This window comes from Lemur catta, chromosome 14 (genome assembly GCF_020740605.2).
Source record: "Lemur catta isolate mLemCat1 chromosome 14, mLemCat1.pri, whole genome shotgun sequence".
NCBI lineage: Eukaryota > Metazoa > Chordata > Mammalia > Primates > Lemuridae > Lemur > Lemur catta.
Window position 1 is genome coordinate 55,101,966 of NC_059141.1, and position 23,416 is coordinate 55,125,381.

General features: G+C 46.0%; 2 protein-coding genes and 1 long non-coding RNA gene across 4 annotated transcripts; 2 read left to right on the top strand and 1 right to left on the bottom strand.

Moving 5' to 3' along the window:
* The first annotated feature begins 1,388 nt into the window (after positions 1-1,388).
* COMTD1 (catechol-O-methyltransferase domain containing 1) lies at positions 1,389-3,480 on the top strand. Its single transcript, XM_045568930.1, has 7 exons — positions 1,389-1,614; positions 1,782-1,909; positions 2,140-2,245; positions 2,328-2,446; positions 2,522-2,576; positions 2,858-2,991; positions 3,226-3,480. Exons 1-7 carry the CDS (start codon positions 1,521-1,523, stop codon positions 3,376-3,378), a joined length of 789 nt encoding a protein of 262 aa, XP_045424886.1. The 5' UTR covers positions 1,389-1,520; the 3' UTR covers positions 3,379-3,480.
* Positions 3,481-5,693: 2,213 nt separating this feature from the next.
* Positions 5,694-22,611, bottom strand: VDAC2 (voltage dependent anion channel 2). 2 transcript variants are annotated; one of them, XM_045568929.1, is made up of 10 exons: positions 22,438-22,611; positions 21,958-22,012; positions 20,874-20,942; positions 20,004-20,053; positions 16,405-16,557; positions 16,257-16,309; positions 15,585-15,812; positions 14,296-14,446; positions 7,681-7,738; positions 5,694-6,075 (listed from the first exon to the last, which is right to left on the bottom strand). In XM_045568929.1, the coding sequence occupies exons 2-10, from the start codon at positions 21,986-21,988 to the stop codon at positions 5,984-5,986; spliced, it is 885 nt and encodes a 294-aa protein (XP_045424885.1). In that variant the 5' UTR covers positions 21,989-22,012; positions 22,438-22,611; the 3' UTR covers positions 5,694-5,983. The 2 variants fall into 2 exon arrangements, with proteins under 2 accessions (XP_045424885.1, XP_045424884.1); XM_045568928.1 differs by having other exon boundaries at positions 22,217-22,611.
* LOC123650273 lies at positions 5,972-9,917 on the top strand. The gene is made up of 2 exons (XR_006739315.1): positions 5,972-6,239; positions 7,418-9,917. It is a non-coding gene; the product is annotated as an uncharacterized LOC123650273 (long non-coding RNA).
* Positions 22,612-23,416: the final 805 nt, after the last annotated feature.

The following is a 23,416-nucleotide window of genomic DNA, read 5'->3' on the forward strand; positions in this document are numbered from 1 at the left end:
GGCCGCTCAGGTGCCACCTGAGCCACCCCAGGGACGCCCGCAGAGCCCCAGCCTGGTGACCTTCTGCCCTTGGGCTCCTTTTAAATGTAACATTTCCAGCCCTCTAAGTGTCTGGCCCCGGGCAAGTCCTTCATCTGGATTTTCTCGTCTACGCCCCTAGGAGGTTGGGACTATCCCTAACCCCATTTCACAGGCGGGGAAATCCTGGGGCGGGGGTCGCCGGCCAGGTCTGCGCGTCCTGCATCACCGCCACTAGCTTCACGAAGAATACAAACCAGAGGCCGCGTGCGGTGGCTCACGCCTGTAATCCTAGCACTCTGGGAGGCCGAGGTAGGAGGATCACTCAAGGTCAGGAGTTCGAGACCAGCCTGAGCAAGAGCGAGACCCCGTCTCTACTAAAAATAGAAACAAATAATATGGACAGCTAAAAATATACATAGAAAACTTAGCCGGGCATGGTGGCACATGCCTGTAGTCCCAGCTACTCGGGAGGCTGAGGCAGGAGGATCACTTGAGCCCAGGAGTTTGAGGTTGCTGTGAACTAGGCTGACGCCACGGCACTCTAGCCCAGGCAACAGAGTGAGACTCTGTCTCAAAAAAAAAAAAAAAAAGAATACAAACCAGAACAGCGTCTTTCTCCCCCGAGTTTGGCACAGGTGTCCGGTCAGTGCTCTCGCAGGACATCGCTGCCAGGGGGCCTCACTTGCCCTCCCTGCTCTTTCCCTCCGCGGTGTCTTCACTCCAACCCATGGTCATAACGCAACTGCCCCTGATTGTGCTAGTCTGCCAGGCTGTGGGCACTGCTGCCTTTTATGGTAGGATTGTGGTCTCTATTTGACAGAAGGGACACTGAGGCTGAGAGACTGACAGGCCCAAGATCAGACCCCCATGTCTGCCTGGCACCCAAGGACAGGATTCTAACCGCCAAGAGTATGGTCTCCGCTCCCCATTACATTAACCATGTCTGCCCCAGGGTCCCTGCACCCCATCTCCGGGTTGTGGGCCCCAAACCAGGTCCTTCATTCCTTCAACCTGGTACCTTCGGGCACCTCCCCCAGGAGGCCTCCCTGACTCTCTCAGTCCCTCTCAGGGTCCTTTTATTTATGTCACTTGTACTTGTTACTATCTGGTAACTTACCCGGACGCCCTCCACACACACTTACATCCACATATGCCCCAGGGGGGCTCAGCAGAACTGGTGGTGAGGAGAAAGAAGCATAGCCAGGAGGGGCATTAGACTTGTGCCTGGGACCGCAGGCGCAGGCGGAGAACCCACATCTGGGTGCGGGGCCTGCTCCCGGCCGGGCCGTAGTTCTGCGCGCAGCCACCGGATGGCTCCCCGCGCGCTCCGGCAGGGCTTGCAGTAAGGGGCTGTGGCCGCCAGATGGTGCCCGAGGCCGCGGCTCCGCGGGCAGTGCCCCGACACCGTGGAGCGGGGCGGGCCTGCGGGCCAGAAGCCGGCCCGCGTAGCTCCAGCGCACGTGACCTGCCACCCACTCCTGCCGTCTCCTGCCCGCGCCATGGCCCAGCCCGTGCCCCGGCTCTCTGTGCCCGCCGCGCTGGCCCTGGGCTCAGCCGCGCTGGGCGCTGCCTTCGCCACTGGCCTCTTCCTGGGTGAGCTGGGCCGGGCTGCGGCACCCCGCGGAGCCCCCAAGGCCGGGCGAGTGGGCGCGGACGGAGGGTGCGGGGGAGAGCCCGCGAATCCGCGTGGCCGGCCGCGGCTCTGGGTGGCACTGGCGCCCCGGAGCCGCGGGCCCTGACCCAGCACCCTCTCCCTGCAGGGAGACGGTGGCCCCCATGGCGATTCCGGCGAGAGCAGCGCCTGCTGCCCCCCGAGGACAGCCCCCTGTGGCAGTATCTGCTGAGCCGCTCCATGCGGGAGCACCCGGCGCTGCGGAGCCTACGGCTGGTCAGCGGGGCTGGGGGCGGGAACGCGCGTCCCCCTCGGGCCCGGTGGGTCCCACGTGGCTGTGCCCTTCGGCTGGGCGGTGGCCCTCTCTGGGCTTCCTGCTTCCTGGGGCGGGGCGCGGTGGGTGTTCAATTTAATTTGTGTTCCCTGAGGGCCTGTCCCCTGGGGGCTTCAGAGCCTTGGACGGGGGGAGACTGGCTGGGCTGGTGCCACCCTCTCCCTACACACAGCTGACCCTGGAGCAGCCGCAGGGCGAGTCCATGATGACCTGTGAGCAGGCCCAGCTTCTGGCCAACCTGGCGCGGCTCGTCAAGGCCAAGAAGGCGCTAGACCTGGGTAGGGCGCGCCGGCACCCCTGGGGCGGAGTCTCGGGGCTGTCGCCTCCCTCGGCTGAGCCTGCCCGTATCACCGTCCCCAGGCACCTTCACGGGCTACTCCGCCCTGGCGTTGGCCCTCGCGCTGCACCCAGACGGGCGCGTGGTGACCTGCGAGGTGGATGCGAGGCTCCCGGAGCTGGGGCGGCCCCTGTGGAGGCAGGTGAGCGTCCCACGCCACCTGGGCCCCGTCCGCTCCCGTCTAGGGGCGCGCCGGCTGACCCCGCTCCTTCCGCAGGCCGAGGTGGAGCACAAGATCGACCTTCGGCTGAAACCTGCCCTGGAGACCCTGGGTGAGCACCGCAGCAGGAAGGGCCTTGGCGCCACTTCCCAAACGGGGCCACTGGGCGCGAGCTAGTGACCAGTCTGCTGGGCGGGCATAGGGCACTGACAGCGCCCCCCTGCTGCCGCCCGGCCTCACGGTCTGCGGCCACGTGCAGGGTGGCAGGCCCGGTGCCCCTGCGTGGCCTGCCCCAGCCGGCTGCCATCGTCACAGCGCCCGTGCCGGCCTAGGCAGGGGCTTCCGGCCGCCGACTGCGGACTCAGCCGCATCTGCCCCTCCCTCCCCCGCAAGATGAGCTCCTGGCGGCCGGCGAGGCCGGCACCTTCGACGTGGCCGTGGTGGACGCGGACAAGGAGAACTGCACCGCCTATTATGAGCGGTGCCTGCAGCTGCTGCGATCGGGAGGTGTCCTCGCCGTTGTCAGCGTAAGGGGGAGAAACTAGCCCCCTCTCGGGGCGGGGTCCCAGTCTTACCCCTTGGCTCCGCCCTATGCCTCAAAGCCCCACCCAGCCATCCATAGGCTCCTCCCCTGGCAGGACTCGAGCCTGGAGTCCCAGGCTTTCCTGCGCTTGGGTCCTCGGTCTCCAGCTCTCGCCCCGCCCCCTGCCCAGGCACCTCCCTCCGAGGCCCCGCCCCGCCTGATGGCCGCCCCTCCGCAGGTTCTGTGGCACGGAGAGGTGCTGCAGCCTCCGAAGGGGGACGCGGTGGCCGAGTGCGTGCGAAACCTAAACGAACGCATCCGGCGGGACGTCAGGGTCCACATCAGCCTCCTGCCCCTGGGTGATGGTCTCACCTTGGCCTTCAAAATCTAGGGCTGGCCCCTAGGGAGTGGGCTTGAGGGAGGGAACCTGGGAACCCCAGGCGTAGATCCTGCGTTTGAAATCCGACAATAAAGTGAGGCTGGGACACTCGAACTCCTGAGCCTCGGTACATGGCGCTGAATGGGGGATGGAGAGGGAAGACCAGCGCGGCCTTCTCAGTGAAAGAGGGCCTTGAGGTCACGGCTGTTCATCCCTCCCTGGAGCAGTCCTGAGAACGACCAGGCGCCAGTGTTGTGGCCCAACCACAGGAACCACCAGCTGGCAGGAAGCAGGTTATAAAGTTTTAATTGACTGGGCCACGTGCAGCAGGCAGAGACCCCAGCTCCACTCCACAGATGAGGCCGGGTGCAGGATAAAGAATCCTTTGGTCTCCCTCAGGGCAGGTGAAGTTCTGTTCACTGCAGCCGGTGGAGAGACCAGGCCTTGCAGGGGACCAAGTTGTCAGTACTCCTGCAGGTTACACCAGTTCTACTGGCAGTTTGCCCAGGCTTTCCCAGCTCCACCTCTGTACTGCAGCCCTAGTCAATGGACATGACTAAGAATGGTCTAAGAACCAGGCCCTAGACCTGAGGACCTAGACGTTGACTTCAATATATATCCTGCCCTCCCCCCTGAAGTCTAGAGGGAAGGTGAGGGGCATCACTGGTCAGGAAGGTGTGAGGCAGACAGGCCTATGGGTGGCAGACCACCTGTATGGCAACGTTTAGCATGTTCCCTAGAAGAGGACAAAGAGAACTTTACACTTTCCAGCACCACCTATGAGGGGAGGTGGAGAGGAAGTCAGGTTTTACGGAACACCTTCCAACCAGGTGTTTGGCTTCTCATTTAAATCTCCCCTATGTCACAGGAAGATCTCTTCTGACTCTGGGGTGAAGGTCAGGTTCTTGCCACTAACACTGCCTCAGGCAGAAATGGTATTAGCACTGGAATAGAAGTAGCCCTGGGTGGTGGATGTGCACCAGAATTCCTGGAACAAGGCCACAGGAACCACATGAACCCCCACAGCTGGTGACTTTCATAATCCCGTAACTGGGATACACCTTGCATTCTGGACCATCCCCAGGGCCCTAGCTGTAAACCTACCTTGTCTCTTGACTCATAAAAAGCATATTAGGATACACATGCGCAGATAAGTCCAATTTACTCTAAGCAGATCCTTAACCAAGAGGCAAGCTGGCCCCCCGAGAACAGGTTTCCTCCCTGCAGGGCACCACCAGCAGTGGTTTGAAGTTTGAGTTATCTGCTGGCCTACGCATTTCTTATACACCCTGAGTACAAGACTTCTAGCTTACATGGACACCTTTTCATCTGTTTTTCTTCTTACCTAGCAATAGCTCCCCACTCAGAGAAGTTGGTTCAAATTCCAATGTCTGTCTAAGTCACCTGTCTGGGGAGGGCCTTTCAAGCTTCAAACTGTTCTGGCCTAGTATTGTAGATTTGTTGAAAAAAACCTCTCCTTTCTTTAACCTTTGATCATATCCTTCAAACCATCTCCTCCCAAAAGAAAACTTGGTCTTTCCTGCTCTTCCAATCAGAATCACCTATTAGTGCCTACCACTTATGCCCAAATAAAGGCCTCGAACACGTGGCCTGAAGGGGTTGCCTCTGCTCTCACCCTAGGCTCAGGTTTTCAGTGTCTGCCTGGAAGGAAATGACCAATGACGTCTTGCTAGGACCCATACAGTCCCCCGCAGTCCTGCAGGCTGCTGACACCATCTACTCCTTACTCCCACTTCTCTACACCTCATCTCACTCCACTGAGCAAGTGAGGGCCTAGCTCATTTCCAGTAGCAACAGCTCACTAGGGTATGATGCTGATGTGTATAATCTTTCAGCACCATGCCTGCATTTTCCTTTGTCACTTACTCTCCAACCCTTCCTGGGGTTAGCAATGATACAACGTAATTCTGTACAAATTTACAAACTGAAGAGTATAAAAGCATGTATCCTCTTATTTTATTATAGTCTTAATTTAAAAGCTCATGGAGTTCTAAGAACATAGAGGACTCTGTGGCACAGATTTAGGTAAAGAGCAAAATGCTCACTGGAAAAATGAAGTGCTAGCTAGATACAGGGGAGATTTGACCCTGGCAAAAATTTTTAACTTTGGAAATACTTGGAGCCATTAATTATGTATACTTGTTTTATTCATAATTTGTAATGTCCTGTGATACCAAAAGTAATTCTAATGATGGCTGAATTTAACAATAATGTTTTAACCTCATCTTAAAACATCCACTGATCCATCTCATTCAATGGCAGTACTCGATGTTTAAAGGAACATAAAAAAAACATGCACACAACTGCACAGTTTTCATAAAGGTCTATTTCATTATTGGTGGGTAGCGCATTTAACAGTTAAATACATTTAAATAATGTATAGGTGACTGCTCAACCGCAGCATTGGTAACTAGATAACCAATTCAACTAGAAACCAGCTAACAAGTAACTGCCTAAATATTTAAAATACAGCTCTTGTTTAGATCATCCTGTTTTGATCACCTTCTTTGGGGGAAAAAAAGCCTGCTGGTCACAACAGAAATATATTAAGGCCAAATCTTCTGATTCCATTCCCAAAGGTTTCTCTTCAACTGGATTAAGCCTCCAACTCCAGGGCAAGCCCAAGTTTGTGGCCTCCAGCATTAATGCTCTTCCCATCTACCAGAGCAGACAGTGTAAGCTTCACACCTGTAAACAAAAGCAAACCACCATGACGTGCCTGAAACACCAGAGTCTTCTTTAATAACCACCCAGAGACTGCCTGTCAGTTGACCTGTTAGTGCCAACCACCAGACAGTGCTCGGAAGGATCTGAGGTATCAGAAAAACTGGACTGGAAAAGCACCATCCTAGGTAAGGCACCAAGTCACAGAGCATGGAAACGCTAATAAATGATAAGTTCAAAGTGTTCCAGAAAATACAATAATGTTCAATAGACTATCCAGACTAAAAGGAAAAAAACTACAATAAAGAGACATTTGGGAACAAGTGGCAAAATCTGAATATAGACTACATATTAGGTATTATTACATTAATGTTAGTTTTCTTAGATGTAACAATGGTATTGTGGTTATAAAGAAAAATGTCTTACTCTTAGGACCTGTATGCTAGACCTGATGTGTCTATATGGCCGCAAAACATACATTTTTTAAAAGCATATGTGAAAAAAAGGTTCACAGAGAGATAAATGTAGTAAATATGATAATTGGTGAATATGGGGAAAAGACATATCGGGGCTCACTGACCATGCTTTCAACTTTTCTTTAGGTTTCAAAATAGTCAAAAGTTTGGAGGAAAATCCCTATTTGGAGGGGGAAAAAGTTCCCTCTACTTTTTAGAACCTTGCTGGTCAAATGGTCCAAGAACCATCGACGTAGGCACCACCTGGGAACTCCTTATAAACACAGAACCCCTCTCGTGCCAGACCTATTAGATCAGAATCTGCCTTTTGGGCCGGGCATGGTGGCTCACACCTGTAATCCTAGCACTCTGAGAGGCCGAGGCGGGCAGATTGTTTGAGCTCAGGAGTTTGAAACCAGCCTGAGCAAGAGCGAGACCTCCGTCTCTACTAAAAAATAGAAACAAATTAGCTGGACAACTAAAAATATATAGAAAAAATTAACGGGGCATGGTGGCTCACACCTGTAATCCTAGCACTCTGGGAGGCTGAGGCAGAAGGATTGCTTGAGCCTAGGAGTTTGAGGTTGCTGTGAGCTAAGCTAGGCTGACGCCATGGCACTCTAGCCAGGGCGACAGAGTGGGACCCTGCCTCAAAAAAAAGAATCTGCCTTTTAACAAGACTCCCAAAGTGAGTGGTGCACACACTGAAGTTCAAGAGGAACTGCTCAAAAAAACACAGCAAGGTTCCAAATATTATATAATGTAAACAAGGCTACACACAGAACCAGAGCAACGAGTGAACTCTGATTAATGAAATAAAAATTACTACAAGATATTTCAGATAGAAGTGGGTAAACTGAATAGGGAATGGGTATTAAATACTAATAAGGAATCACTGCTAACTTTCTTAGGTGTGATGACAGTATTGTGGTTACGGAGAACACAGGTTCTTATTCTGAGCAGAAGCATCTGGGGGATGTGCCATGACAGCTGCAAGTTCCAAATGGCCCAATAAAAAACAAAAACAAAAAAGGAATAAAAAATTGTGGCAAAGGTAAGTATGTATTTATTGTACTCTTCTGTATGTTGAAAGGTTTGCAAAATAAGAAGCCGAGAAATGAAAACTAATTTTAAAATACTATCAAAACAATCCTGCTTGATCAAGAATACTTACCAGGCCTCAGAGTTTGAGTGTAGCCCACTCCAACTAAACTAGAGTTGTTGACTTTTGCCTAAAATAAAATTCAAAAACAATTGTTAAAAAAATATATCAGAGAGACAAAGCCCCTTCATGTTTCCCCATGATGTAATTATGACACAGTCAGCTTTTTTATTCACATGAGCTAATACAATTTAATATCATATATTAAGCCAAACAAAAGCCAGGTGCACTTAATTCTTTTCCATTCAACTCAAAATCAGACTGTCAGGACACGATACTCCTGATATCCATTAGAATGTGTCCAAAGACCTCAAACTTCCCATATAGCACAAGAGCCTAAGCACTCTCATAAAAATTGTCTTTGTTGAGTCTAGTCTAGCACAACAAGGCCAAAACGTGGCTGTCCACCAGGCTCACCAGAGGTGACACACACTAGTCTCCAAACATAAGGCGTTTAAATCTGTGACTTAGGTTATACACATTACTACTTTCAGGGCTCTTCCTAAAGAATCAAAACCATAATGTTAGAAAAATCTCCAAATGACAAGTACTTCCTCTGAATGAATCAGACCAAGTAACAATCCTTTACCTCACATTCTCATACTTCTCATTAATGCTGTTGGTTTCTCGTGTGTACCCACACTGTGCTTGAGAGGAGGTTCCAATGGGGCATCATTTACCAATATGGGCCCTCCCTTCATTGCATAATCCTAACATCTTAGGATTTAGTTATAGACCTTCAAGGGCTGGAAGGAACGCTGGAGAGCAAGACATGTTAAGGCGAAGCTCCTTCTAGCTCCTTTCTCTACCACCAGTAACGTCATTAAGCCACAGCAGAGGCCTATGACTATAAATGGGGACACCGGCTCCATCTCCAGGACCTAAGTTGCCTAGATGGGCAACTTTAATCCTCAACGTTAAAGTAACAAACAGCCTCTGTGAGCAAAACAGACTTGAAGTGATTAGATGTTTATACTCTTGTAATATTTAACATTAAGACAGTTGGATACAAGTTCCTATTATTTAACAATAGGAGTTGACCATGGAACCACTGTGATAGGAGTAGGAAAAGCAAACTCAGTTTCTCCCATTATATTCTCACAACAAGATGGCTTCCCTACACATCAAGCAAGCAATCGATTCTGCAACAGACACCAGCCTGGGTGTCCTCTAACTGAATTCAATCCCAACACTATCTACCCTGGAGATAGCATCAGATCCCACAGGTTGAGGGCTCAGTCCCACAAGACTGCCCCCTATTTATGATGCCAATTGCAAGCTCCAAGTTGTTTTACCTGTGCTTCTGACAGACTGGCTATAAACTGAGGTTCCCGTGAGCCCCTCCTTGGGTTCAATCAATATGCTAGAGCAGCTCACACCATTCAGGGAACACTCACTTATACTTGCTGGTTTATTATATAGGACCTTTTAATTTTTACCGATTTTTTTTTTTAAGAGGCTTGTTTTATGTAACAAAAGTCTATCTTTCACCTGTCACTCTGGAGCTGTTTCAGCAACCACGGACAAAAGGCCAAATATTTTAACACAAGATACTCTTACTGCTCTAGTCACTTAGGAAATTACAAGGATTATAGAAGTTCTGAGCCAGGAATTGTGGAGGAAACCCAAAATACATACATCGTAACATCATAGGCCACCCCCTGGGTTTCAAACAGAGATCCCTTACAGCAATGGGATCACATCTGTGAGAGCATTTACATTTGTTGTAGCATTTACAGAACAGATATATCAAGAGTACCAACACAATTATGCATATCATTTGGAGAAGCCAGTGGAGTAGGGATAGATTTTGTGCTATCAAGTGAGAAAGACAGTCTGTGGAATGTGAGGCAAGCAAAATCTATCAGGCCCACAGGTGTATTAGACTAAAGTCACACTCCCACCCCACCCATGCCCAAGGGCGTTTAAAGGCATTTCGTTCTTTCTTCCAAGTACATAGTTTCCAGACTAGCTGATAAAATACCTAAAATGTTGCTCAATATGACCCTCACCCATTATCTTCACATATCTGGAATTTGTGATAAAAAGAACAGTGTATAGCCAATCACTAATCAATGTTATTTCTGTAAACCAATGAAAATTCCTGACAAACTACTCCTTTCCTGCTTTTTGCCTTTAAAACCTGCTTGTAATAAAAAGGCAGATGGGAGCTCATATCCAAGGTTACTTGGACCCGTCTTCCCCAACAACTGTCCTCACTTTGACTCCAGTAAACTCTAAAATTACAATTTTGTGCTTTGGTTTCTTCCTTTAAGTCGACAGAAGCCATTACAAACATTTTCATATTCTTGTACTAGCTTTATTATTCTTTTCCCTCTTCATCTGTTATTTGTGTGCAGGACTAGTCAGCACCAAATCAGCTGATAGCTAGATCTAGTTCCTCCTCAGGACAGTCACTTTCCATAGGTATTACATCCTGAGAAGGCTTTAATTCAACTTCCCAATACCAGTATTATCATAGTTACATGAAGGAGTTGAATCTTACCATCACAACAGTATTACACTATATGGCAGTATTATCATGGTGCAAATCGGATGCATTATAGAACATATCAGTAAGAAAAAAGGGTTTTGTTGTTTTTTTTTTGCCTTCCCAACAGAATCTACCCTTGCCTATTTGTCAATCTTTATCTTCATTAATCAGCCTATTACCCCAGGCAATTTAAAATCAGGTTTCCTCAATGTAATCTCTGCCTTCTGAGTTTTTAAATTTCTTCAAACTGGGGTAAATACAACAAACTTATTTAGAACCCCCTCCACCCAACCCTTAATAGTGTTGTATGAAGGCCTTTGTTTTAACCCCATTAATTTTTATCTTATTCATCCCATTTTTTAATAACTATCTAAAGCCTTCCATCCTGCTAGGATGTGTCCCATGACTTTTTCTTTTCCTTTTAGTTTCACCCCTATCAATATTTTCTTTGTCTTATTTCTTTAAAAATTTCCACCTTCCGGCTGGGCGCGGTGGCTCACGCCTGTAATCCTAGCACTCTGGGAGGCTGAGGCAGGTGGATCGCTCGAGGTCAGGAGTTCGAGACCAGCCTGAGCAAGAGCGAGACCCCCGTCTCTACTAAAAATAGAAAGAAATTATCTGGCCAACTAAAAATATATAGGAAAAAAATTAGCCGGGCATGGTGGCACATGCCTGTAGTCCCAGCTACTCGGGAGACTGAGGCAGGAGGATCGCTTAAGCCCAGGAGTTTGAGGTTGCTGTGAGCTAGGCTGACGCCATGGCACTCACTTTAGCCTGGGCAACAGAGCGAGACTCTGTCTCAAAAAAAAAAAAATTTCCACGTTCCTAGGATCAGTCCTCTAATTATCCCCCCTGCCTTTTACCATCCTCTGGTTGTTTTTATTAGCAGCATCTGTAGGGACCGGGAGAAGCTGAGACAGCAAATTGGATAAGGCTTCTTGCACTTTTTTTCCTTTGGTTTTGTAGCATTAAGGTGATGTGGGGTTATCCACATTAAAGCGGCACCCTTAACCATGATCTGGGCAACAGGCATATTCAATGGGTGAATATCCTGGTCATCATAAAGCCAGTCCCACATGGCTTGCATATAAAGAGTATCAGCTGCTTCTCCTGGGGTGTTCCACTTGACATGTATTTATAGGGGTGTTGGGCAGTCTCCCCCCTTGGGATAAAGCACACTTTACAGTGGTTTTTATCCAGTCCACCACGCTGGCCCTTTCCTCGGTAATAACCTCCTATGTATCTGGATCACATATAGCCATCTGCAACTGACAGTGAGTTGTGGGTCCTGCATTAACCCAAACCCATTCTACTCCTTAGCGTTTTAAAACCAAAGATACTGTTTCCAAATTACTCTCAGAATTCCTTTTAATAAGGGCTCCTCAGGAAGCTGATGACACCATTCTACAAAATGAAACAATTCCTTCACACTATACTTTCTGGTTCAACAGTTACTTGCTTTTGCCATTCCCCCTCTATGACTCCCTTCTTGGTAACCACACATCTTAGTGGTACTTTATGTTGTCCCTGCATAATTTTTCCCTTAGTGGGGCAGCTTTGAGTCTGGTGACCAAAGCTCAGATGACTGAAATCTGAGCTTGAGCTAGCATCAAGGTCCCACCCAGCACTCTCTTGTACTTTCAGTTTAGATATTACAGATAATACCCAAGGGACTGTATATTTTGCTTCTTTCTTATTAGTCTGCATTTCCTTATGCATTCAGTGAACCAACTCCCCCAGAGCTGGATCCATTTCTAAATTCCATTGGTAACTTTTAACTTTAGTAACTGGGAGAAGTACAGTTGCTGCCCTCTACCACGGGTGACTGACCACGTGGCCACCAAAGGAATCAAAAGTTCCTCACCCCACCCCCACCCATTTATGCTTTTTCTTCCCAAACCACATGTCCATGAATCATTCTTGCAAATCTTGATTCTGACACCAATTTTGAGAGGATATAGGAAAAAAACAGTTTACCCTACTACACTCTCACAAAACAGAATGCTCTATGACCAAATGTGGGGGTGGCAGTTCCTCCACATACGAAGCAATCAATCAATTCTGCAACAGATACCAGCTGGGTGTCCTCTAATTCAATCATGACACTACCTGGAGATAGCAAGAGATGCCACAGGTTAAGGGCTCAGTCCCACAAAATTGTCCTTCTTCCCACTTCAGATGCCAACTGCAAGCCCCAAATTGTTTTACCTGTGCTTCTGACCCAGAGGCTATAAATGGGGGTTCCCACAACCCCCTTTGGGTTCAATTTATTTGCTAGAGTGGCTCACAGAACTCAGTGAAACACTTTACCTACATTTACCAGTTTTTAAAAAGGGTATTACAAAGGATACAGATGGAGACATGCATAAGGCAAGCATGTGGGAAGGGGCAAGGAGCTTCCATGGCCTCTCCTGGGCACCAACCTCCAGGAACCTCCATGTGTTTCAGCTATCCAGAGCTTGGTGAACCCTATCCTTGTGGGTTTTCATGAGGCTTCATTACTTGGGCATGACTGACTGAGCCATTGGCCACTGGTGGTCAACTTAACCTGCAGCCTCTTTCCCGTCTTCATTGGTTGGGGGGTGGAGTTGAAAGTCCCAACCCTCTAATAACCAAGATCTTTCCAGTGACCAGCCCCATCCTGAAGCTACATAGACGTGGCCAGCCATCACTCAACTCATTAGCATATAAAAGGACACTTAACACTTTGGAGATTCCAAGGACTTTAGGAGTTGTATGCCAAGAAATGGAAGGAAGACCAAATATATATTTCATGGTGTCACAAGAAGCATTAAGCAATGATTCTGGGTACTGCTGAACTGGGGTGACAGGCAATACTACTTAGGTGGGAAATGCTAGATATGTTTCCAGACTAATTCCCAGGAGTCGCTCAATGACACACAGGCACCAAACTGCCTTCCCATTTTAAACACGAACAGTAGCTGAGAGATGTTTCTTTCACTGGCATTGAATCTGTGGTGGTACCACAGACATATACAAGAGAACAGCAATACAACTACCAGAGATAGTGTGCAGTGTGAGTCCTGAGGATCTTTTGCTACAGTGAAGTTAGAAACAGGGAACAGAAAAATACATGCATCATTGCCTTGCCAATGAGAATAGCATTCTGGGTGCTTCTTGTTCTGATTACAACCATGCTAAAAAACAAGATTGGGGCTAAAACTTAAATGCCTAAATTATCAAAACATATTGTCCTCAGGAATGAAGAGCACTTTATGTAACAGAAATAACTCTCATCGATGGCTTACCTTTCTTTCATTCCCAGTACATACAGTACAGGCAGTCCCTGATCAGTAAGCAACTGGCACACAGGAACAGCTGCTGATCTGCCTGAAATTGAAGCCAGCCCCTCTGCACCCTCACACTGCACTCCCTTACTCAACCCACTATAGCTGAAGGAACAAACAGCAGAAAGAGCCTAAGGACATGAGTAGAGTGGCCAACCATCCCAGTTTGCACAGGATTGGGAAGGACAGGAAAAGTCCTCAGGGATGCGAAACTTTCAGGGGACAGTCCCGGGCAAAGTGGGATGAGCTGCTCACCCTAGATGGGACTGAAATCAAAAGACACGGGGTCTTATTTCCTAGAGAAGACAGAAAAAGAAATAAAGGAAAATAAAAAAGACATGGGGTCTAGGCCTGAGTCCACCTCCCACCTCCTGATCAGTGATAAGTCTTTTCCCTAGCCAAGCTTCAGTTTCTTTACCTGCAAAATGACCTGTGTACAATGACCCCTCAGATCAAATCTAAAGATATTTCATAAACAATAAGAAGACAAAGTAATAAAGTACTATTATTCCCCAACATGAATAAAAACTGCTCAGGCCCAAAACACTGATTATACCTGGGCTTAGACAGGCTTGGGGCTCACGGTTATTATTATCAATACTAATTCAGCAGCTTTTGAGGTTAAACAAACTCCTGTGGCCTGGCCTAGAAATCAAACCTCTAACACTGTCTTCATAGAAAAAGCAGCATTCTAAATTCTTATCCCAGTCTATCTGTAAACTGAGGATTGTGTGAATCACAGTTCTAATTTTCAACACAATTCAATATAACCAAAGATTAATTCCCACAACCAAACCCCCATTCTAAGCCATCAGAAGTACTCACAGAAATGGAAGCAGTGGGATCCAACTGATATTTAGCTGCAATGCCAAATCGAGTGCAGTTGGTACCTGATGTCCAAGCAAGGTTTACCGAAGTATCAAGATCTTCACATACTTTCTGATAAATTGATCCTCCAAATTCTGTCCCATCATTGCTATAAGATATTTCAAATTAGTAGATCTAGAATAGACAATGATTTGTAGCATTACATTTAAATAAAAGCCATTGCTCATGTGGGTCTTTAGTGTTCCACTGAAACTTGAAAGTTTTATAAAAGGTCTTTTCCCAAACTGCACCCAATACAGGGGACTGACAAACTAAACCATAGTAGTACATCCACCCAGTGAAACTACCACTCCGCCACTAACATGTTGTAAAATACATGCTATAGGAAAATTATCAAAATGTATTAAAAATAGGAGAAAAAGGGTTATCAAACAGCCTTTTGGGTATGTATTTTAGACACATACACACAAAGGTGAAACATCAAAACATTAACAAAGATTATATACCCAGCTGGTAGGACTACAGGAAATGTTTTCTTCTTTGTGCTTCTCTGTTATTTATCAATGCATTGTTTTTATAATGGAAAAAAATTTTTTTAAGTCCTTTCCATACATCTAACTTGGGTTAGGTAAAAACACTATACACTTTAGACAAGCCTATCAAATCAGCACCCCACACACCACAGGTAAGTCAAACGAATGCACTGGTAGCACTTGCCAATGTCTAATGTCTACTCTAAAAGTACAAAGCAGCCTGGCACAGTGGTTCACACCTGTAATCCTAGCACTTTAGGAGGCTGAGGCAGGAGGACCGCTTGAGGTCAGGAGTTCGAGATCAGCCTAAGCAAGAGTGAGACCCTGTCTCTACAAAAAATAGAAAAATTAGCCAGATGGGGTGGCACACGCCCGTAGTCCCAGCTACTCGGGAGGCTGAGGATCACTTGAGGCCAGGAGTTTGAGGTTGCAGCTAGCCTGGGTGACAGAGCAAGACCCTGTCTCAAAAGAAAAGAGTCTACAGCCGTACCACCCTGAACACTCCCAATCTCATCTGATCTCAGAAAATACAAAGCACATCAAGCCTCATGAAATAATCATTTATTCTCTCTGCACCAAAGGTCAGACTAACGTTTTTTACTATACGCTTTTGAGGATAATTTTTTTATGTTACAAAAAAATCCTTTAGGTGTTTTACCTAAAGGATTTACCCAGATTAATAAGAGATGACAGGAAACATCAAATACCATCCTGAGAGCCTACATCATAATAGCCTATGAAAGAAATACTTACACATTAGTGTGTAGCTGGAAATCACCAGTCCTGTAGCCCACAGCAAAGTTATTCCTTGTCAGCTTTGATTTGGCACTGTCAAAGGTCATCTGGTACCCAGCAAGCCAGCCCTCATAACCAAAGACTGCTGAACCGTGGATTGCAGGTCCAGCAAAATCAAAGTCAACATCACAACCAAGGTTTATACACTCCCTCTTGTAAGAGGACTTGATTTTACCACTTTTCTTTCTGGAAAAAGAACAAACTGACTTAAAACAGACGCCAGTGGGAAAGATTTGTACACATAACTTCTGCAGAAAGCACAAAACAGACTTCAATGAACTGCACTATGACCAGGAAGTAAAAACAGCAGCAACACAATCACACAGGTAAAAAACAGCACAATGAACTAAAGACAAGACCACATGGGATAATTGGACTACAACCATCATAGGAAGACTGCTTTGTAGCTCTAGCAATCAGTCTATTAGAAACATGTAAATTACCCAAGTTAGTGCCACAAGGAAGAGGCAAATATTTGAAGACAAGCCAATGACAGCAACCATAGTGTTCCAAAAGCAGAGATTTGCCACCACAAGACAGCTTTAAGGTATCAAATAATAAATGTGCATCTTTCCCACATATACAAAAGAATGCTTTTTGATGTAATACAGATAAAATGTCTATGCTTACCCTGTGTTGGGTGAGAAGGTAGTATCAAATGTCAGTTTCAAACCTTGACAAATCTATTTTGAAAGAAAAAGAACTTGTTTTCAGCTTTATTTCCTTTTTAAAATACAAAAATAAAAATTAATACTAAAGCACATTTTCAAAATGTTACCTGGTCTTCAATCGCAATTTCTGTTCCCAGAGTGTTATCAGTGTTCCATTTTTCTGTGAAAGTCAGACCATACTCACACCATTTATATTTGGTCTCCAAGGTCCCAGTAACTTTACCAGTGTCTGTGTTAGATGAACCAGATGTTGAGAATTCCTAACAAGACAATAAATAATGCCATGAACTTTCTTGTAAGCCTAAAAGAATCCACTGTCTAACTCACACAGACAAAAAAACCCCACTGAAACATTTGACAATTTCACTAATCCTCCTTTTTCTAGCTTTTTGGATACTCATAACCCTCTATACTGTGCCACTCTGTAAGCACATACAAGAGTGACAAATTAGCCTTTCAGCACTGACTGCTACACCTTGCTTACACAGCTGACACTTCCAACCAATCACAAGTTAACCTGTAGTTATTTCTCAAATGAACTGTATACCTTTTAGGGAAACTTCTGCTAAAATGATTTTATTTGGGATTCAAAAAAAATTGATGGGGAAAAATGGGTATTTTGGCACTGCATCCAATCTATTATACTTGATTGAATGAAATACTACATAGGTCAGTATGGTTCATAACAAATCTCATCACTAAAATCAGTTTATAACAACTGAGACTAAACTATTATGAAATGTTTCCTGAAAACTCATAAAGGGAAAGCACCCCACAGTGGCAATCCATGCCATGAACAAGACATTTTTTAAAAAATTTTTTGATAATCTCAGTATTCTGTTTTTCTGAACAAAAAGTCTTCACCAGGTTTCATGCCTTTTCAACCACTTTTCATATTCTCATTTTAAAAAAAAAAAGGGGGAGGCCGGGCGCGGTGGCTCACACCTGTAATCCTAGCACTCTGGGAGGCCGAGGAGGGTGGATCGCTCGAGGTCAGGAGTTCGAGACCAGCCTCAGCAAGAGCGAGACCCCGTCTCTATTAAAAATAGAAATAAATTACCTGGACAACTAAAAATATATATAGAAAAAATTAGCCAGGCATGGTGGCACATGCCTGTAGTCCCAGCTACTCAGGAGGCTGAGGCAGTAGGATCGCTTAAGCCCAGGAGTTTGAGGTTGCTGTGAGCTAGGCAGATGCCACGGCACTCACTGTAGCCCGGGCAACAAAGTGAGACTCTGTCTCCAAAAAAAAAAAGGGGGGGGGGGAGGATGTACAGGAGATTTATTCTATAGCTAGTTTATAACATACATAATGTAAACTACATTATATATAATAGATATCAGTAGAAAAAATAATCTAATACCAGAATCAATCAGAAGTGCATATTGTGTTTGTAGCAAATATAAATACTTTGCCAATCCCTAACTGCACACCAACTGAAAAGGAAGGAATTTGGAGAGCTTATCTGAAATTTAAAATCTGCTGCAGATAACCCAAAAATCTAATGATCTTACACAGCTCAGTATATAGGCAGGCAACTGAAATCTTCCAAGTTAAAATATTAAAATCCCCTCTGGCATTTTAATTTGTCTACCAATGATGGCTCTACCCTCTGACCACTGGAAAGCCAAGATGGCTGATCTGGAAAAATAAAGAGACTTCAACCAGAAATTGTGATACCTGCAGAGTGAGGAAATACCAAAAACTGTATCAACAGAGGGAAAGGCCAGTTATCCTTCACTTAGAAAATAGAGCATTTGTGTAACTATTGTTCTGCAATTAAACAGACACAAATCCTTAGGTCTTATATATTATACAATCTCCTAAAATTAGATGCTTTCGCTAACAAGAATTTCAAGTGAAAGCACAGCACTCAATACCCATACTAAAAAGCACTAGATTATGTTAGGAAAGAACACTGGATATAAAACTAGTAGCTCTGACTTCCAGTTTTGGGTGTCATTTACTAAATAAATAATGCCAAAGAAGACATTTAACATTTTTGGGTCCATTTCTGCCAACTGTAATTACAAAGCCTCTGGAGGATTAAACTGAACTGACGCTTTGAAAGTTTTGCACATTTTCATATACTCTACAGAAAAGGAAAGCATTATCAAATTGATATATATGGAGCATGTTCTTCTAGAAGATGGTTTGAATGGGGAAAGTATGTGAGTAGCTATTCTTAATCCCAAGTGACACTGATTAATGACTCTTGAGGCCCCACCCACTGCCATCCATCAGCACACAGATCAAGAGCCAGTCTATATACATGCCAAAAAATCCTCAAAAAACAAAGCCAACATCACCCTGTGGGACCAGAATTGGACCAGATGACTCCAATGGTGGAGCTCATACCCTTCACTCCATCACCAGACATTTTGGCTTCTACATTCTGGAGAGGCCTGAATTCTCTGCAGTTCAGGTAAGAAAATAGAGCCAGGTGTTAATAGAACTTATTTGGGGCCAGGTACATATTACAGGATCAGTACCATGATTGTTGAATTATACACATTTAATGTAAACAAAAACATACTGTATCTAATCAAGCTCCTAACATCCTTCATGATCTTAAACCTACTTCCATAAAACTTTCCCTAACTGTATACACAATAATTTCCTTTCCAACAGTCTAAAAAAAAAAAAAACCTGAAAAAAAAATCAATACTCAAATCGTTCGAAAAAATCTAGTAACTGATATAGTTCTCTGATTATTCCCAGTTTAAAGTTTATTTTGTCTCTCCAACTAAAGAGTGAGTTTTTTAAACCCATGGCTTGAGTCTTTTTTAGAAGGCCTTTTTTGTGTTTCAACAAATACAAAGCAAGTGCTTATAAATAAGGGCCCTCCACAGATTAACACTGGGAACACAAAAACAAAAAACAATCACCAAATCTTTGCTCTGTAACCTGTTAACTTGACCAAGTAAGTCATTCAGTCACAACTACTCAGGCTTCCGTTCAGACCAAAGAAACCAAATGACAGATACAATCAATATAAAACCCCAGAAACCCAACAAGTCTAGCATTAAGAAACTATAACAATTAATTTTAATAAATACCAGTTATATGCACAGCAAGAATTTACCAAAATAAGCCATAATACTGTGATATGCATACACTATGCCCACCCCCAAAACAATCTCAAAACAAAAATTTTTAAAGAAAAAATTACACAAAATTAAATTTTACTTTATCCCCTTTGTAGTTTGCTAGGATCAAGACACCCAAATGCCAGAATATTAACCTCTCTGAAAGTATTCAAATCAAGACTCCCTAAATTCACAAAATACAAGTAGAAATCTTCTCCATGGAGGACTGCTAGAATATAGACATTACATAAATGATTAGTGCAGTCCAATTAATAAGTTACTGATTATTTTTATGCCCAGAACTCTGACAGGCATTAAGAGAAAGGATTACAAAAATGTCTAACAGGTTCTCTGACTTCAAGCTTGTCATTTTACTAGTAAAGAGTCCCACTTGACCAGTGTCTTTCCTAAGTTCTCTGGGTATAGTTATACGGCAAAAGTCAACTGTGAAAATCAGAAATCATATCCAAAGCCTAAATAAATCAGGTAACATGCAAATCATTTAAAATTAACTATTCTTTAAGATCAAACAGGTATGTACATTTCAGTTATGATTATTTCATGAATCAAAAAATTATAAAGGTTCATTACAACTTATAAGATATGTAACACTCACCACACCACTGCATGACTTTGTTTTCACATCCAGTTTCACCAATCCAAAACCTTCAATAAGTAGAGAGCAAAAGATAACAAATGATTATTTTGCATAAAAGATGCAAGCAATTGTTGACTATACATAAAAAACAAGATTCCTCATATTCACAGGGGGGAATATGTGTTGATACACAATACTCCAATGAAAAATTTAAAAATTAGTTATATGTAAACTGACTTGTAAAGGACACAACATGTCTATGTTGCTTAGTGTTTTGCTATATAGCTCTCTCTCACTCTCACACACACACACACACACACACACACACACACACACACACAAATGCTTTCAAACTACTTTTAAGCCTAAACATCAGATTAGAAAATCATTCAGCTTAAATCTTGGGTTAACCAACAGTTTACCATAATACACAACATTTAAGACATTTATCCCAAAGGGTATCTCCAATAATCTAAAGGGGAGTGGGGGTGCGTAGAACAAAAACTTCAAGAAGAAAACTCAAATTAACTTGAAAAAACTCATAACTCTCTGAAGGGTATTAGGAGTCACCACCACAAAAACAAAACAGTAATACATCATAACCCTGTCACCCAAAGTCTAAGCTGTAACTGAAGGAAATGAAAGCCCCAAGCTGCTTTTTCAGAAAGGTTAAAATCCCTGAATTATAGTTTGAAAAAAGTGTGGGAAACTGGGGTGAAGGGGGCATAATTAACTGTAATGGAACTATTTAACACAAGTTTAATCTAAGTATCTAATAGAAGAATTAATGCAAAATATACTTGCAATTTGAAATCATTAATTTCTCTAAACAAGACAAAAACACATTTTCATTTTTTATCTAAAATTTTTTTTAAAAAAAGTTCTTACCAAATCCTTTGTTGAAAATATCTCTGGCAGCTTTGCCAAGGTCAGCATATGATGGAGGAATACACATTGCTAGTACAAAGAAACATTTCAGTGTTAATGTTCCTGTTCTCCCACTTGCTCTCCAAGAACTAGACTGTAATCCCCTGCTGATCTATAAATTCAAGCAGTCCAACTTGTTTTTGATGCCACCAGGAGCTATAATAAAATTATACTCTAATGATCCATGAAGGAGATAACCCCAACAAAGGCTTATTTCTAAAACAGATAAGCACAGTGATTTACAAACTTGGGAAATTCCTTCCAAAATAGAAAAACAGACTGTCTAATCCTAAATTTACAGAAGCTACAGTCTCACTTCCTAGAACCGGACAGGTACAAAGAATCAATCGGGAGTGTGTATATATGAGCTTAGTTAACTAAAACCAAAATCTGAATCTAGGCCCTCTGCGCTGATATCCCTTAGTATCCTCACTAAGGTCAAAACAAACATTTTGGAGGAGAAAGAGAAGGGAACGTTAACACTCTGGTAACTTAAATACTGAAACTTGGGAAAAACACTGCCATCTACGTTTCACTCAAGTGTCCACATGAACCAAATATCAAATCCCACTTTAAACATATTAATATGACTCTCAAGTCCTCGGCCAATGCAGTGCTGCTTAAGGGCAAGCAATCTGAGCTTGTTACACCAGCTCATTCATTCTGCAAAGCACGTCCACACCCTTAGGAGCACATGTAATGACCTTGTGTTTTCACAAGGGAGGTTACTACTTCCTCTAGAAAAGTGACTAATACAATCCTCCAAAAGCAGAATTCAACCATTAATAAGTTTTTGCTTTAGAATTCCTCAAAGACACGCACAAAAGCTGAAGGTGAGTGCAGCCACAGACCAACACCCCTGGGCCCAGTCCCCCTACCCGAACTCCAGCAGCCCAGCCCCTCCTCGGCAAAGGAGTTGGTCAGGCAGCGGAGTGATCACCGAAAGGGGCCGAACGGACAAGTCCTCGGAGAGCTGGAGGGCTAACAAATTGCAGGTTGCCCGGACACAGCCGCCCCATCCCGCAGAGATCCCCGCTCCACTTACGCCGCGGGCAGGTCTGTCCGTAGGTCGCCATGGCGAGGCCGCGCGAAGAGGTGATCTGCGGGAGGGACAAGAAGTGCAGTCAGCGGGGGTTAAAGCGGGCCAAAGGGCCGAAAGGAGGTCTCGGACAGAGAGGGGCGAGGGGCCGCGGGGCAGCGCGGCCATCTTAGGGAGCCAGGGCCGCCCCTGAGTCGGCTCAGGCCTCCTGCTTGACCGCCGCGGCCTAGGCCCCTGGGTCGGCGTGAGGCGGGCGCGGCGGTACCTGGTGGTCTCCTGAAGGGGCCGCCGCCGCCGCGCCGCTCGCCGCTGAGGCCGCTCGGCTCGCTCGTGGTCGGGCTGCAGCAGCCGCGGCTGGAGGGCGAAGTGAAGGAGACACCGTTCCGCCCGCCGCAACCCTGTCCTCCCCACGCCAGGACCCCGCCGCTGCCCCCCGGGCTGTCCGCCGCGCCTGTCCCCGCAGCGCCGCCCGCTGCCCACTCCAACCTGGTCTGGAACGGCCACGTGGACCCAGGGCCCCCCTGCCCCCGGGGTGGACTGCCTCCGTCCGTCGGCGGGCGCCGGGAAGGCAGAAGCCGCCGGGCCTGGGGTCAGGCAGCTACCAGGGCAGCCCCAGCGGCGAGGGGGCGGGGAACGGCGGCGGCGGCGCGGCGGGACCGCGCGGGAGGGGGTGGGGCGGGGACCCCGCGCGGGCGCGTCACGGGCGGGGCAGGGCGCGGCCGCGCTGAGCTGGGTCTCGTACGTGTCTCCCTAAGTCCCTATCGGCGTTGATCCTGGTCCCCACAGGAACAGCCCCACGTGTGGGGCGCCTGTCAGGGTCGGCTGGGCGTTACCCACGTCTACCCAGAGCTGGTGCAGCATGCGCTTCTGGAAGACCGTTTCTCTCTGCGAGTCCGGGGGCGCCTCCTCCAGCCCCTCGTGCCTGCCCTTCGTGCCCTCGCCCCCTTCCCACCGAAGTGTAATTCCCACGTTGGGCTGGACTCTGCACCCGAGAGGCTCTCGGAATTGCTGCTTCCTGAGCAAACTTGAGCCGATCGCAGGGTGCCCCTTCCCCCATTCGCGCCTCTTCCCCGGCCTCCTGCCCACTCAGGCATGGGAATGCTTTGCACATGCACGGAACCGTAGCTGTCTTAGCCTCCTCTGGATGGGAGGCCTGGAGAAAACGTGGGAGTCATGCTGAGCAGGCATGAGAATGCTGCACCCAAGTTCTCTGGAAGTGCCGAAAGTGGGAGGGAGCTGTTAAATGAAATGTATAGGAAACCATATTAGTTTGGACTGAGCGCCTCCTGCACTAGGCCCAACAGACCAAACTAAAATGCTATGACTCGTGCTGAAGTACCACCAAGCCAAAACTAAGATGTTTATCTGACCTGAGAAGAAATCAGGAGAAAGAGATGCTAGCCAAATCCTCAAACAAGTCAGTTTTAGCTGGCATGATAAGAAAGTCCCTTGTGGTTTAACCTTT